The sequence below is a fragment of the Petromyzon marinus genome, chromosome 38 (genome assembly GCF_048934315.1).
Source record: "Petromyzon marinus isolate PM22_M1 ecotype Great Lakes invasive population chromosome 38, UKy_Petmar_22M1.pri1.0, whole genome shotgun sequence".
Classification (NCBI taxonomy): domain Eukaryota; kingdom Metazoa; phylum Chordata; class Hyperoartia; order Petromyzontiformes; family Petromyzontidae; genus Petromyzon; species Petromyzon marinus.
Window position 1 is genome coordinate 9,447,092 of NC_133704.1, and position 15,112 is coordinate 9,462,203.

At 48.5% G+C, this 15,112-nt stretch overlaps 1 protein-coding gene across 5 annotated transcripts in view; it reads left to right on the forward strand.

Annotated features, from left to right (window-relative positions):
- The window catches only part of TYW1B (tRNA-yW synthesizing protein 1 homolog B), a 139,253-nt gene that overhangs the window by 71,598 nt on the left and 52,543 nt on the right, over nucleotides 1–15,112 (forward strand). For 3 of the 5 annotated variants that reach the window (XM_076072640.1, XM_076072639.1, XM_076072643.1), the window contains 2 exons: nucleotides 5,569–5,679; nucleotides 7,077–7,244. The exons of 1 other annotated variant lie outside the window; for it this stretch is intronic. In XM_076072640.1, coding sequence (XP_075928755.1) covers nucleotides 5,569–5,679; nucleotides 7,077–7,244 — 279 coding nt within the window. Of the gene's footprint in view, nucleotides 1–5,568; nucleotides 5,680–7,076; nucleotides 7,245–8,716; nucleotides 8,962–15,112 lie in introns of those variants that run through there. One more of the 5 variants, XM_076072641.1, reaches the window with a different exon arrangement.

Genomic DNA, 15,112 nt, shown 5'->3' on the forward strand with positions numbered 1-15,112 from the left:
CAAGCAGATAAAGAAATGCCGAGTTAATCTGGCAAAGTTTTACCGTCTCCCGCTTTAACAGCTGCCGCCGCTTCGTGTGGTCGGTTTGGGCCTGGATTTTTGAGCTGCCGCATAAAGCCGCAGCGCTGGATTATTGCTCGTATAGGCACTGTGCTTAATTGTGCCGCACGGATGGCCTTGCGTGTACATCAACAACCGCAAAAACTGTGGGAATGCAAAGACGATGTTTTTTTTTTTATCAATTCATGCCCAATGGACAAAACGCTTTGTAAATCTTTGATGCGGTGCGTAACTGCCGTATTCTCCACGGGCGGTCTACTTTTAGTTAACAGATGTATATAACCGCTTGCAATTAAACGTAATTAAAATCGTGGCACTTTTTTTTAATCACTTATTCTTCGTGAGCATTGCTGAGTGTGTGTGTGTGTGGGTTAATTTTGCACTTTGGTGTAAATGCGTACATTTACGGGGGCCCTGTTGTGGCTGATTTAGCAGATGGGAGAGATTCGTAGCCTTTTCTTGCTCGCGTCTGGTTTTGTCGACACGCATCACAAACACACGCACAGCAACAACCGCCATTCGCCACTAAGTGGCGGAAACATCACCGTGGCGCTTGTGCCAGGCTGTGTACACTTTGAGGCCACGTGAAGTGTTGAACACCTGCCGGCAGGAGGTCACGGGACAGACCCAGGTGCCATGGGTTGACTGACTGAGATGACTGGCCGATGCACCACCTGTGCCCCTTACTGTGCCAACTTTCTCCGATCCTTGTTGTGAGCGTCGCTCCTCCGCCCTCCGTTGCTGTTGCTGGAGGGCGACTGCCTCCAACTGCCCAGTTGCGTCCTTCATGTGCCTCCTCCACAGAGGCCGATCTTGACACCGCTGGTACCGGTCATCAGCAAGTCCACTCAGCTCACACACAGATACACACACTCATACATACGTACAGTGAGGGAAAAAAGTATTTGATCCCCTGCTGATTTTGTACGTTTGCCCACTGACAAAGAAATGATCAGTCTATAATTTTAATGGTAGGTTTATTTGGACAGTGAGAGACAGAATAACAACAACAAAATCCAGAAAAACGCATGTCAAAAATGTTATAAATTGATTTGCATTTTAATGAGGGAAATAAGTATTTGACCCCCTCTCAATCAGAAAGATTTCTGGCTTCCAGGTGTCTTTTATACAGGTAACGAGCTGAGATTAGGAGCACACTCTTAAAGGGAGTGCTCCTAATCTCAGCTTGTTACCTGTATAAAAGACACCTGTCCACAGAAGCAATTAATCAATCAGATTCCAAACTCTCCACCATGGCAAAGACCAAAGAGCTCTCCAAGGATGTCAGGGACAAGATTGTAGACCTACACAAGGCTGGAATGGGCTACAAGACCATTGCCAAGCAGCTTGGTGAGAAGGTGACAACAGTTGGTGCGATTATTCGCAAATGGAAGAAACACAAAAGAACCGTCAATCTGCCTCGGCCTGGGGCTCCATGCAAGATCTCACCTCGTGGAGTTGCAATGATCATGAGAACGGTGAGGAATCAGAACTACACGGGAGGATCTTGTAACATACTACGCCGTGAAGGACTGAAATCTTGCAGCGCCCGCAAGGTCCCCCTGCTCAAGAAAACACATATACATGCCCGTCTGAAGTTTGCCAATGATCATCTGAATGATCCAGAGGACAACTGGGTGAAAGTGTTGTGGTCAGATGAGACCAAAATGAAGCTCTTCGGCATCAACTCAACTCGCCGTGTTTGGAGGAGGAGGAATGCTGCCTATGACCCCAAGAACACCATGCCCACCGTCAAACATGGAGGTGGAAACATTATGCTTTGGGGGTGTTTTTCTGCTAAGGGGACAGGACAACTTCACCGCATCAAAGGGACGATGGACGGGGCCATGTACCGTCAAATCTTGGGTAAGAACCTCCTTCCCTCAGCCAGAGCATGGAAAATGGGTCGTGGATGGGTATTCCAGCATGACAATGACCCAAAACACACGGCCAAGGCAACAAAGGAGTGGCTCAAGAAGAAGCACATTAAGGTCCTGGAGTGGCCTAGCCAGTCTCCAGACCTTAATTCCATAGAAAATTTGTGGAGGGAGTTGAAGGTTCGAGTTGCCTAACGTCAGCCTCGAAACCTTAATGACTTGAGGAAGATCTGCAAAGAGGAGTGGGACAAAATCCCTCCTGAGATGTGTGCAAACCTGGTGGCCAACTACAAGAAACGTCTGACCTCTGTGATTGCCACAAGGGTTTTGCCACCAAGTACTAAGTCATGTTTTGCAGAGGGGTCAAATACTTTTTTCCCTCATTAAAATGCAAATCAATTTATAACATTTTTGACATGCGTTTTTCTGGATTTTGTTGTTGTTTTTCTGTCTCTCACTGTTCAAATAAACCTACCATTAAAATTATAGACTGATCATTTCTTTGTCAGTGGGCAAACGTACAAAATCAGCAGGGGATCAAATACTTTTTTTCCCTCACTGTACGTACATCACACATACACACGTAACACGTACCTAAACACTCACGTGCATGCATGTGTCTACATTTAATTTGTAACTCCACTGGCAGTATTCGCAAAAAAAAAAACAATATGACTAATGTGACAAGTAAAACTGGTAAAATTCGTTCGTGACTAAATGTTATATCTGAAACAGCCAATGTAAATTTGGATTGTAGTAAAACAGCATCAACAATTTCAGGCAATTCCACAAAATAAAATGTAAATTTGGTCACATGTGTAAGTGGCCAATGTGATGGGTAGTTGCCAGAGTGGTTTGTGCACATTATCAGTCAAAGCTACTCGGTAATTTCTTCCCTTTCACACCAGTGGTGAATGCTCTCTGACCCGGGTGTGGGTTTCCCTTAGGTTGGCTTGGTCTATAATGAGCACCTTGTATTGTGCGTGAATACCAGAGCTTGTTAGTAACCTTTTCACACTTTTACACAAGCAACGACATTTGCCCTAACACATATATAAATTGTGAAAGGTGACTGATTTAAATACAGTGTTTTCAATGGTCATTAAAGTTTATCTTGAACATATGGCTGTACGTTCAGCACTCATGAAGACATTTTAACTTCATAATCGTCATCTTCAGTCAACGGATATATGTCACCTGTCATCGATTATAATCCATCATCATATCCACTATTGAATAAAGGCCTTCCCATGACGTTGCCATCCATTATTAGGAAGCCACTGGAGCTCTTCAGTTTTAAGTCTAGATTGAAAACGAATATCTATAGAACTGCTTCTTGTGTTGAGTTTGTTCTCCTTCCCTCCCACACCTCCGATTAGCACGGTTGGCTATTTAACGGGCGAAAGAAGTTCAACGTACATTCTGAAAGAAGTTCAACATACGTACATCATGGCTCTCAGATGCCCACAATCAATTTTACTCCTTGCACCATCTCCACGATGGTCACCCTTGTCCATCATCCAACATCTCGATTCGAATTCAACAGCAGTTGTCTTAAGTTAGATCGGTTTTGTTTCAGAGATACTCTCAATTTGGTTGTTTAAGCTGGCAAGTAATGAACAGTTGTTAGTATCTAGCAGACGTTAGTATCTAACAGGTGTTATGTAAAACATCTACAACAACAGAAGTCCCCCAACCCTGGTCTCGGGTCCTGCCTCCCGAAACAGAAAACGTGGCCTCAGACTCAAACGGGCGCCACGGTGGCTAGGAGATGTTAACTACCTCGCCAGCTATACAGGAGAGCATGGGTTCGATCCCGATCCTGACGATGCCTGTTTATTTGGAGTTTGCAAGTTTCTCTCCCTGTGCTCGCGTGGATTTTTCTCCGGGCCCTCCGGTTTTCCCCCCTCCACATTTAGAATCAACAACGTGTATTTAGAGTATTTGGCTGCTATCAATTTCCACGTGATGATCCACTTTGTTCAGCTATCAGTTGTGGCCTGGTCGCTTCTGAAAAATAAGTTAATAGCTAAGTCGACTGTACCTGTTTAGTTTAATTTGCATATATATTTTAAGTGATTGTTTACCTTTCCGATGCTTTGCCCTCTTCTCGTGTTTGTGCAATGTTTTTGTCGGAACGTTGTGACCCATTGTGACTGGACATCTGTGAAGAAATAGCTTCACAGCTCATCGGATTCATCCAGTATAAATAAGTATTCTGACTACCGGCCATTATTCGTGGCGGTTGTGTCGGAGACCTCATCTTCCCACCTTCAAATCCCCATCACTGTTCGCGCAGCGGATTGGCTGTGGACGAGACGCAAGGGCGCCGTTGATTAAACTACGAACGGGCACGGTGGGGGGGGGGTGGGGGGGGAGCTGTGAGGAGCGAGCGGCTTGGGAAGAAGTTGGCGGGACGGTGCCGCGAGAACTGGGGCCGCGGGGTCCCCTCGTCGACACGGCGTGTTCTCACGATGGCAGGAGGGCATGGGCTTGGGGGGGGGGGGGGGGTGCACGTTTAACGAGCGGAAGTCTCCTCGGAGGGAAATAACCACGGCGGTGACGGATCATCGTCTCGCTCAGCCCTCGGATGGAAATTGCCCGATGAAACGTTACGGTTTTGACGGCTCGCACAAACAGCGGGTTGTTTGATTTAACTATTCGCGGCAAGGTTCTGCAGCGACACGAGGAAATAGTAAAGGTGTGAATGTGTACGGGCTTACTCGCGGCGGGGGACGGGTGCAGTTTCCAAAGTTGATGTCTTAGCTGAACGTCTTGGCAACATTGCGATCATGAAATTACGTGTTTTTTCATCTGTTCAGAGATTGTTTTACCGATATTAAACTCGGGTTCAGTTATGTTTAATTGACTATTGACGATGTGCACGGGGGGGGCGGGGGCGGGTGGGGGGGGCATCGTACGGTGCACAGCAAAAGGTCCCTGTGCAAAGAGAAAAACACTGCCTCTTTAAACACAAAATTCGAAAAGCACGCAGCGGCAAACATTTCAGAGACTCTTACATGATCGAGAGGTTTTCTTTGTTTCTCATCTTCATCCCATAACTTGAATTATATATTTTTATGAGCATGAAAGCCTGCCGCCGGTCAGGATGTGCGGGCTCTAAACGTCGCTCAGCGGACAGATTGCACTTCAACAAGATGTTGGCATCTTCATGAATAGATAACGCAACTGATTTTTGTGATCGCGGCACCTCTGAAAGAGCACAGTGGGAAATTTTGCGCGTGGCCAAAGGGGCTTTTAAACCTCGTGCATTGAAATGCTGACGCAAGACCGACCGATTCTCCGCCTGGTGTGAAACTCCACGCAGGACGCGCCGGTCGCGACGGGCAGCAGTGACGCCGTGCGTGTCGCCGTGCGTGTCGCCGTGCGTGTCGCCATGCGTTTCGCCGTGCGTGTCGCCGTGCGTGTCGCCGTGCGTGTCGCCATGCGTTTCGCCGTGCGTGTCGCCGTGCGTGTCGCCGTGTGTGTCGCCATGCGTGACGCCGTGCGTGTCGCCGTGCGTGTCGCCGTGCGTGTCGCCATGCGTGTCGCCGTGCGTGTCGCTGTGCGTGTCGCCGTGCGTTTCGCCGTGTGTGTCGCCATGCGTGTCGCCGTGCGTGCCCCTTTGCAGGGCCAGCGCACCGTGTACCGTCTCACGCTGGTGAAGGCGTGGAACGTGGAGGAGGTCACCGCGTACGCCAACCTGGTTGCTCTCGGAAATCCCGATTTCATCGAGGTCAAGGTGAGCTCTGCGTTCGGGCCACGAGTCCGCGTGCGTGAGAGACGACCCTTTTTCAGGAGACTACCGTGTAGGTTTTTCGCGGTTGTGCCGCGCGTCGATCTGCACGACGCCCCGACGTTTCGCTCACCAAGCGCGTGCCGGGAGCTTCCTCTTCCGCAACTGAAATTTTAAAGCCTCTCGGGACTCCTCAGATTTCGTTTTTGTTGCCTACGCCAGCCTGATGTTCCTCAAGGGTTTCGTTCCCGAAGAAGCTCCCGGCACACGGAGCGAAACGTCGGACATGGTGCCGAACAGCACTGTGGCTCAATGTGGCGGCGCATCGGAAAGCCGTCCGCCGGCGTGGCTTGCAAGGCGGCGGTGACTTTAGTCGCCGTTTTCCCACGCCGCGTGGAGCGTCCCCCCTGCCAGAACAAAGTGTGGGACATAGACGTTCTCCGTTAGGCATTTTATACACTCCAGGAGGATGATGGGTCATCCTGAGCCCTACCAGGAGTTGAACTCGCAAAACAAAAAAAACCTGAGTTGCGTGCCCTTGCCACCTGGTCAGATAGTGAAGACATTCAAGATGGTTAATGTGTAAAATGGTGAACACAACATGGTGCATAATAAATACCATTCGTCATTAATGGAAAAATACTGGGCGACAGTATCAGGCAATGGACCTTGTTCAGGGCGCTGGGAGGGCGCAGACACTTCATTGTTAAAGAACACACTTCACACCGTTGCGGCCCTAATAACAACTGGGAAATGTTACGTTTTAAAACTGAAAAATTGTACCCGTTGAAAATGTCCATTTGCGCAGGTCCCGCCACAATCTCTGCTCCAAAGAAGAGCCACCGCCCCGAGTGTCAGCCCGCCGGGTTCTTCTTTGCAGTTGTAATGCAATGCCATTGACAAACGTCGTGATTTATTTTGATGCGTTTACGATAAAAATTCAACCCGTTGAGGTTGAAAGATAAATACCGACGGAAACGCTTGCGCACTTACATGGACGCGTGGCGTCTGTTGCCAGCACGCACGCATCTATAGCCACAATTTCAAACGCGCGTGGCACAGACCCGCGCGCGGAATCTCGCTGGGTCCCGCGCACAGAATCTCGCTGGGTCCCACACGCGGAATCTCGCTGGGCCCCGCGCACAGAATCTCGCTGGGTCCCACACGCGGAATCTCGCTGGGCCCCGCGCGCGGAATCTCGCTGGGCCCCGCGCACAGAATCTCGCTGGGCCCCGCGTGCGGAATCTCGCTGGGCCCCGCGCACAGAATCTCGCTGGGCCCCGCGCACAGAATCTCGCTGGGCCCCGCGCGCGGAATCTCGCTGGGCCCCGCGCGCAGAATCTCGCTGGGCCCCGCGCGCGCTTTGCTCGCTCACCGACCGCGGCGCGCGCTGCCTCCGCCAGGGCGTGACGTACTGCGGTGAGAGCTCGGCCAGCAGCCTGACGATGGCGAACGTGCCGTGGCACGAGGAGGTGGTGGGCTTCGTGCGGCAGCTGGCCGCGATGCTGCCCGACTACGAGCTGGCGTGCGAGCACGAGCACTCCAACTGCCTCCTGCTGGCGCACAAGCGGGTACGTGCGCCGAGCGGCGTGTGTGGACCGGGCTGGGTTTTGTATGTGTGTGTGTGCGTGTACGTGCCTCACCGATAGTACGGACCCGGCGGCCCGAGTTCGATTCCTGCTCACGGTCAACGCCAGTGACGATTATCTGTACCAGTTCTGGGCCTCCGCTTGGTCGACTCAGCCTCAAATGAGTACCCGGTGCGGTGTGTAAACATCGCCAATGGGGAGACAATGGCGGCCGGGCGTGGTGCTGGTCACCCACCCCCTCGTGGGCTGTGCCGGCCTTCATAGGTGCTACTCGTTAACAGCACTTGCCCCAACAGTTTGGTAAGGCTACACGGGGGATCTTTGTCTTTGCCTCACCGATGTGCCATTGGGAGATGGGTACCACCGTGCCGGAGTGAAGTTGGTGGAAGCTGTGCTCCAGGCGAACAGCCGGGGGGAGTTGAAGTGGGACCTTCGGGAGGCTGAGTCTGCTGATCGCAGTGCCCCAGGTGGTTTTCTGCAGCCTCGGTCAAACGTTGGGGCGCGAACCCTTGGATGTGCCTTGATCATAGGGATTGTTTTTACCTTATTAAAATAAAGCCGTGTGTTTACCCATACGCCCATGCAGTATTGCCAGAACCAGTGGGATGTGCTCGTTGTTCCTACACCCCCGCAGGTTGTAATTGGGCATCTTCGTTTTGAATCAGCTGCAACCGGTGCAGGTACAGGAACGGGAAGGTCTGCAGAAAGTGTAAATGCAATAGTCTTAAGTGCATGCAATCGCGTTACAAGTGCATGCAAGAGAGTCGCGAGTAAGATTTTTTGAGAGACAGAGAGATTTATCTAATATTTGATCCAAGTTGCGAGTCGACGCTTACGAATAAGAGTGAGCAAAATACACCAACACGGAAATGGGACAAAAGCGCAATTTGTTTGAGTGTTTGGGACATCGCGCTCACGGGCGGGTCGTATGCACATTTTTGGGTGAGCGTCGAGCAGCGGCTCATTGCGTTGCGTCGCAGGCGGTGCCGTGCGGCCTGTGACGGGTAATGGGAGCGTAATGGCGTGCTCCAGTTGTTTTTCGTGCGGACTGAGCGGAGGGCTTGGGGGTCGGGTGACTTATCGGCAACTTTTGTTTAATTATTCCGGGTGATCCCCGCGTGCCTGTCACCGGCAATTTTTTGCACATCGCCACCATTCATCTGCGTGGGAATCCCGCCGGTTATTGCTCAAGTCTGCTGTGTGCCAGGTGCAACTTATTTACATGACGAATATCCGAAGGCAGAGAGACTCTCTTCGACAAATTCTCGAAACACTTTGAGACTTTCTGAAATAAGAGGGTTCTCATCATTGCAATTGGCAAACTAATGAGACTCCCATGCTTGCTTATATAGCAGAAACATTTTTCCAAAGCCGTAATTGTGCGGTGTGAAAGAAGTTCAACGTACACACGTACATACTAAATAGACGTACATTTTTACACACTTCATCTGTAGGATCTGCCAGAAGCATGGACGTGACAGGCACGTGTGTTGGCACCAATGACATTGGCTGCGATGACCCCTTGAACTGCCCACTTGACCCATCCGCGTGGAGGAATCACTACAACAAGGCGTGAGAATCGGAGCTCGTGTCGGCATTATTCCCTCGGACTCAACTATACCAGACGTCGACCACCGTGAACAGTGATCAGACGCGTGCACTGCTATTGGTAATGAATGAGAGACAGAATGCAACTGTGTTACCAATTAGTTGGGCGGGGGGTGTGGGGGGGAGCGGAGGGAGGGGTGGCTCAGCGAATCACCTTCTCTGTGGGCTCTTTGGACCAAAACACATTAGACCAATCTGATTGCTGTGGCTTGGCCCGGTAATTGCATTTTAACCCATTGAGCGATGAGACGTCGGTAATTGCATTTTAACCCATTGAGCGATGAGACGTCGTTTAACAAAGGGGGCTCTCGCGCCCGTGGTGTTGGTGGCTGTTTAGTCCTGCGGCCTCGTAACAAATTCCTCTTGCGAAAGCGGCGGAGTAGTGATTAAAGTATAAATGCCGGTCAATGACGAGAGGTTAGTTAATCTGCTCCTTCGAGTTGCAGTGTTTTTGCAAGGCTGAGGAGGAGAGTCCACCTGTGTTTTTTTGGTGTTTTTCTTGGGACGTGCAGATTAATTTTGAGAGCCATTTTAATGAGCGTCTGGCCAGTGGGAGGCAAGGCGATGTTACGGGGGGGACTAGGAGCTAGGGTGGGCCTTGGTGCGGGATGCCTGCTGCATGTCAAGTGTTCAGGCCTAGGAAATTTACATTTTCTCCCTGCTTTCTTCTGCCACAATGGTTTGATTGCATGGCTATTTAACGTCACGATGTTTTGACACAGATACCCTCTTTGAGTGTTACTTGTCCTTCCCGCGGCCTTATTACCTTACCGTTAACTGCGTGCGGGCTTTGATTGCTTTTCATTGCCTCGCGCTATCCCATAAGTGTGCTTGCACATTGAGAGTCAACCAAAACGTTTAATACTTAAACTCGGCACTCTTCAAAACCTGTCCATTGTAAATTTTCGTAGAGTGAATTTTAGAAAGAAGACATGTTAAATATTTAGTCGGCTCAATTTATTTGGGGACAAAGAGGTGACAGTCGTGGGTTTCCGATGTCATTTGTGGATTCAGCTTTCTTTACATCCTCGAGGTACAAACTTTTAAAGAGATATTTCAAAAAATGAGGCACAAAAAATCCCTAAAAAAAATGCAATAAATTTTTTTGCTTATAGACTTCACAATATGTTCTTGAAAAACTTCAGCTTTTCATTGTGTTGTTGTTGCTGCTCTGGAGACGGGGAGATCGCCGCGTTGATGGCATTCGTCGTGATTTCTTACTTAACAGAGTGGGCCGTATGAAGGCGCTCCTCACGGCCCACCCTAAATAGCATCCACTGCACAAACCATGGCAGATGTATTTAGTTTGTTTGTCTATTTATTTATTATTTCGTTTATTTATTTATTTGGTATAGCCCTGTGAGCCATTCGGCTCTTGAATCGGGTGCAACCGCAACAAACAAAAAACAAAAACACGAACAAGAAAACATCTTAAAGTGACTATGGTGACTGTGCAAACAGAAAATCCATGAAAAAACAGCAAAATATTCCTGAAAAAGCACCGTACACCAACGCTGTGTGCAAAAATCCCAGTGGGATGCAGGTCAAACAATAACAACAACCACAATAAAAACTTAGATTAAGGCCATCAGTCTAACTCCGTACTACAACAAAACAAACATGTCCAAACCAAAAAACGTTTTCGAAATCACCAAAAAATAAAGCCATAATTGCAATGTAACAGTGTGATCATAGGGACCAATGGAACATTTAAAACTCTCCAGTGGTGTGCGACTGTGGTCATCCAGAACAGACCGTACAACGTATAACGACGCAATCCCCGATCAACAAAACACGGAGAGAGGCATTGCACCGATGACAAATTCCGCTGCTCCTGACGCAGTTATATCTTGCTCGACCACCTGAATGTGAAGTTGTTGCTCTCCATCTGCGTCAGCCAAAATCTTCTAATTGAGTGTCCAAATCCTTCAGATTATGTTTATTTTGGATGTGTTGTGTTGGCAGAGGGCTTGGTGGATTGCCCTTACTGGGCTTATATGGCCCTCTACAAACCTGTGAACCACACCCTGATTGTTCACGTTATGATGGACAAACAGATTTTCCAGTATTCCACATTATGCTTTGCTGACTGAGGGAGATCGAGAGGGACATTTATTTTACCTCGTAACATTGCTGCAAGAAAAATTGTGAAATACTTAGTATTAATAATATAACATTTGTTGAATACATGAAATTTAGAGCGTGATATGAAACCTGCGTAAAAGCTCAGCGTAATTTTTTTGTTTTAAATGATCAACACAAAAGACATTTATATGACTTTCAGCACCTTCCCAACATCAGGTTGAAGCAAATGTTTTTCAACATCCTTTTTAAGAGCTTATGACGTCCCTCAATATTTGTTTGTAGTGATGCACGCACGCATTTGATTCCGTGATGCACACCTGGAGATTGTGGGCTTTTTGCTTTTTCAGGTTGTAACATCTGCCAATTTGCATTTATTTTACTCCATCGACTGAACCCCCCCCCCACCACCATATAAAGCCACTACATTTTCAGGGGATGGAGAATTTACAGGTTGCAGCAGCTATACATATATACAGTAGATATATATGAAAAAAAGTTGACGCTAAAATGACAATTACGAATGCGGTAATCAACGAGCGCTGATGAAGAAGCGCATCAGAATTATTTACGCGTGTTTTTCGTGTCCGTGGAGGGCGTGATGACACGGCATCATGAGCGTCTTTAGCCCTGCACGCTCAAGAGAAGGCAGCGGGTCCTCAATCAGGGCGTATGGTTCATAGGCCCGGGAGCGCTTTGGTCCGTGGAAGATTACTCTCGGTGTGTATCTGTTACAGAGTGTTTGCGCAGTTGCCTTATTGAATGAAATTAAATTACCAGAGCTTTTTCAACCGTCCATAAACCGTGATTCGTAATTGGTTTCTTTCGAGTTGGGCGATCGTGCGAAAAAAGGCGTGTCGTAAAACCCTCATCCACCCGACACAGACCATTGATAAAAGTGTCACGCGAATCAAGCGCCCCAAATGTATTACCGCTTCGACAGCACCACCGCTGTTGTGATGTATCCACCGAAGCCGATCCGCAGAGAGACACGCCGCAAGTTCTCTTATCTGCGAGTAATGCAAATCCATCGTGAGCGAAGCAACGGTTAACGTTGGCTACATAAGCCAACTAACACCATAAAACAGTGCGATTGCGTACTTAGCTAAATGCACCCGAACAAACATCGTTTGATTCCGTATTCACGCACTTCCATACGAGGGGAAAATCGTTTTTTGAGGGGGGTGGCGGAAGAGACGGGGAGCGTGTCAGCGACCGACTATGAAAACAGGATTTAACGTAAGTACCAAATCCCTGTTTGTCAGACTGAACAAACTCTTTACATTTTGAGTGGAAATCTCCAAACTCATACACTTTCTCCTCCGATTAGCACGGTTCAACGTTCCCGTATTCATATATTTCTTAATATCGTTCTTGAGGTACGTCTTCACTTGTATACAGCTACAAAAAAAAAGAAGGCAGCATGCGAGGCGGTAGTCAGGCCGACGTGATACGCTACGCATTGGGCAGTGTTCCTCTCTCTCGACAGTTTTAGCGCTGAAAATTCCACATTCCTGTGGCAGGAGGGAGTCTGTCAATAGGACAGTCACTTTCAACTTCACGCCAAGCAGCTGCATTGATTTTTATGTCCTCTGACAGAGTTATAGGCTGAGTGGATAGCGACTGGGAATTCAACTTACGACATTTGGCAGAGAGAAATTGTTCACGTGAGCTATTCTCTCTGTTGTTTATATAACGCAGCCTCCAGTGAAAGCCCAGCGCTGGGGGAAAAAAACCCTGGCATACATTCATAGTAATGAAGCGCACCACTCCAGAAACCACAACAACAACAACAACAACCTCCATTCGCCACTAAGTGGCGGTGACATCACCACGACGCTTGTGCCCAGGCCATGTGCACCTTGAGGCCACGTGAAGTGTCAAACGCCCGCTGGCAGGAGGAGGTCACGGGGCAGACCCAGGTGCCACGGGTCGACTGACTGAGATGACTGAGATGACTGGCTGATGCACCACCAGAAACCACACACACATACACACATGTGCGCGGGCGGGGGTGTATAAATGCAGCCCACAGTCCCTTTCGTTGGGTGGCTTCAACACCGCGCCTTGTTCGCACGCTCACTCGAGGGCGGTGCGTTCGTGCGATGATAACAGCACTGCGCCCCCTTCCCACCCACCACAAAACACCGAAGATCGATCACATTTTTTACGCGTGCGAACCTGTCGGCATCGCCGCGATGGAACGGGAGCTTACGCACGACCATGACGTGTGTTGTCTCATTTCTTAAGCTTCTTTGCTCTGTCTTTGTAAAAAAAATAATACATTAAATTCACGTCACGTGGCCAAAGTACAATTTGCGCTTACTCTGGGTGCAACGGCAGTTCAGTGGCGCTAAGCGGTGCGCTGTGAACTTGGTCACCCGAGTTTTGATTCACGGCTAGCATCAGTGGTGAGTGGTATCTGCACTGATCTTGGGCCCCCTTTCGTCAGCCCGCACCAACAAGCGTACGGCTGTGGTCAAGTAGCCGCCCCCCCCCCCACCCCCGTGACCTTGCACGGCTTGGGAAGGCCTTCATCCAATCGTGAATTGACAATGGGCTCTACATTATTTGTTAAAGGTACGTTGTACCTCACTTGGCCCCTTGCTTTACTCTGGATACTATATTCACTTATTTGTTCAATAATGTATTGATTTTAAAACATACTACTTTGTAGTTTCTCTCTCACTCGCCGGTAGAGTGTGTAGCTTGCAATCGTAAGATTGCAATAAGTGAAATCCCGGTCAGGGGTCGTCTCAGCTGTCCATCTCTGTGGGGGCCGCGAAAAATGAGTCATATTATTGTGGGGAACTCAACATTTTGTTGTCTTGTGGAATTCTGAATTTCCACCCATTGGCTCAGGTCTTTGAACATGACTGCACTTGAGCAGGACATCGTTTCACTGGGTGTTTTTAATTGTAGTTGGTCCAGCTCATATGTAACGGGGTACATTTGAATGTCAGACCATATTGTAGCTGAAAAGGCTCACGGGATCCTTGTGCTGGTCTTGTGAGATGAATAATTAATTAGTTCGTCTGGATATTCATTCACTTATTCATTGCTCTATCCTGCACATTCCTTTGGGAAACTTTCTTTCAGCAAGTTCCATAAAAAACGACTCCGTAACAATTCAGTCTGTAAAAAGGAGTGTAATTTAAGGGTGCACTAACAGGCAATTCAATCCCAACAGCAGTACAATGCATCCTGCAATTTTAACTATCAAGTGACATGGAATTGCTCGAAGTGCGCTAACCATAGCCATCAGCACACCAGTGCAGCACGATGCATCATCCATTGTATTGTGAAATCACGTCACGGTAATATTTTGCATTTCTTTCAAGAGGAACTACTGCAACAGTGGTCGTGGCTTTAATAAAATAGAGGCCATTGTGTGACCTGGTGGGAAGGGGGGGGGGTGCAATTGTCACGTCAGAACACAGAACTTCCAAAACGCATGGGTCTAGAATTGAGGACACTTCTGGAATCAGCTGCAGTTGAGAATGGGAGAGGAAATTAACGAGAAACGAGTACATCATTAAGTTTTGTCTGCTGACTAGAGTCTTTGTGCAATCTGATGGTGTTTGATGGGAATAATTAAAGCGGTGGGATCTGACAGCGTTTGGTAGCAGGGAAGGGAGGGATGCACTGGGTCACCATTAATCCGGCCGCGGTTTAAGGAAAACGTTGCTTACAGGCCATTTCCACAACTGATGTCTCAATAATATGCCCATGTACATTCTCCATTACCATTAAGGTATTTGGAAATGATACGAAGCTTGCTAGCAACAACAAAAAACCACCCCATAACATAGAGTCTAGGGATTTCATGTAAACGATTTGATTTGCTTAATTAAAAAAACGCTACATTCCTGGACTCTGGAAACTGAGGCGTCGAGTAGAATACAGTAATTGTCAGCGATAACACATGATTATAACAAGTAGGTTGCTTTAGCCTCAGCAAAGTGTTCACAGAGGTGGACCGCATTACATTGGATCATACAATTCTCGTTTGTGCTTGCAGTGCTAAGCAATCGACCTCAACACAGCCACAGCGGCCTGCTTGTTTGTGACAAGCGGCGATGAAAATCCGAGGACCTGAGCTCTCACTTTGCTTTGTGCCCGAAGGTGACAGACGACGCGGTGCAGCCCCCTCCTCCCTC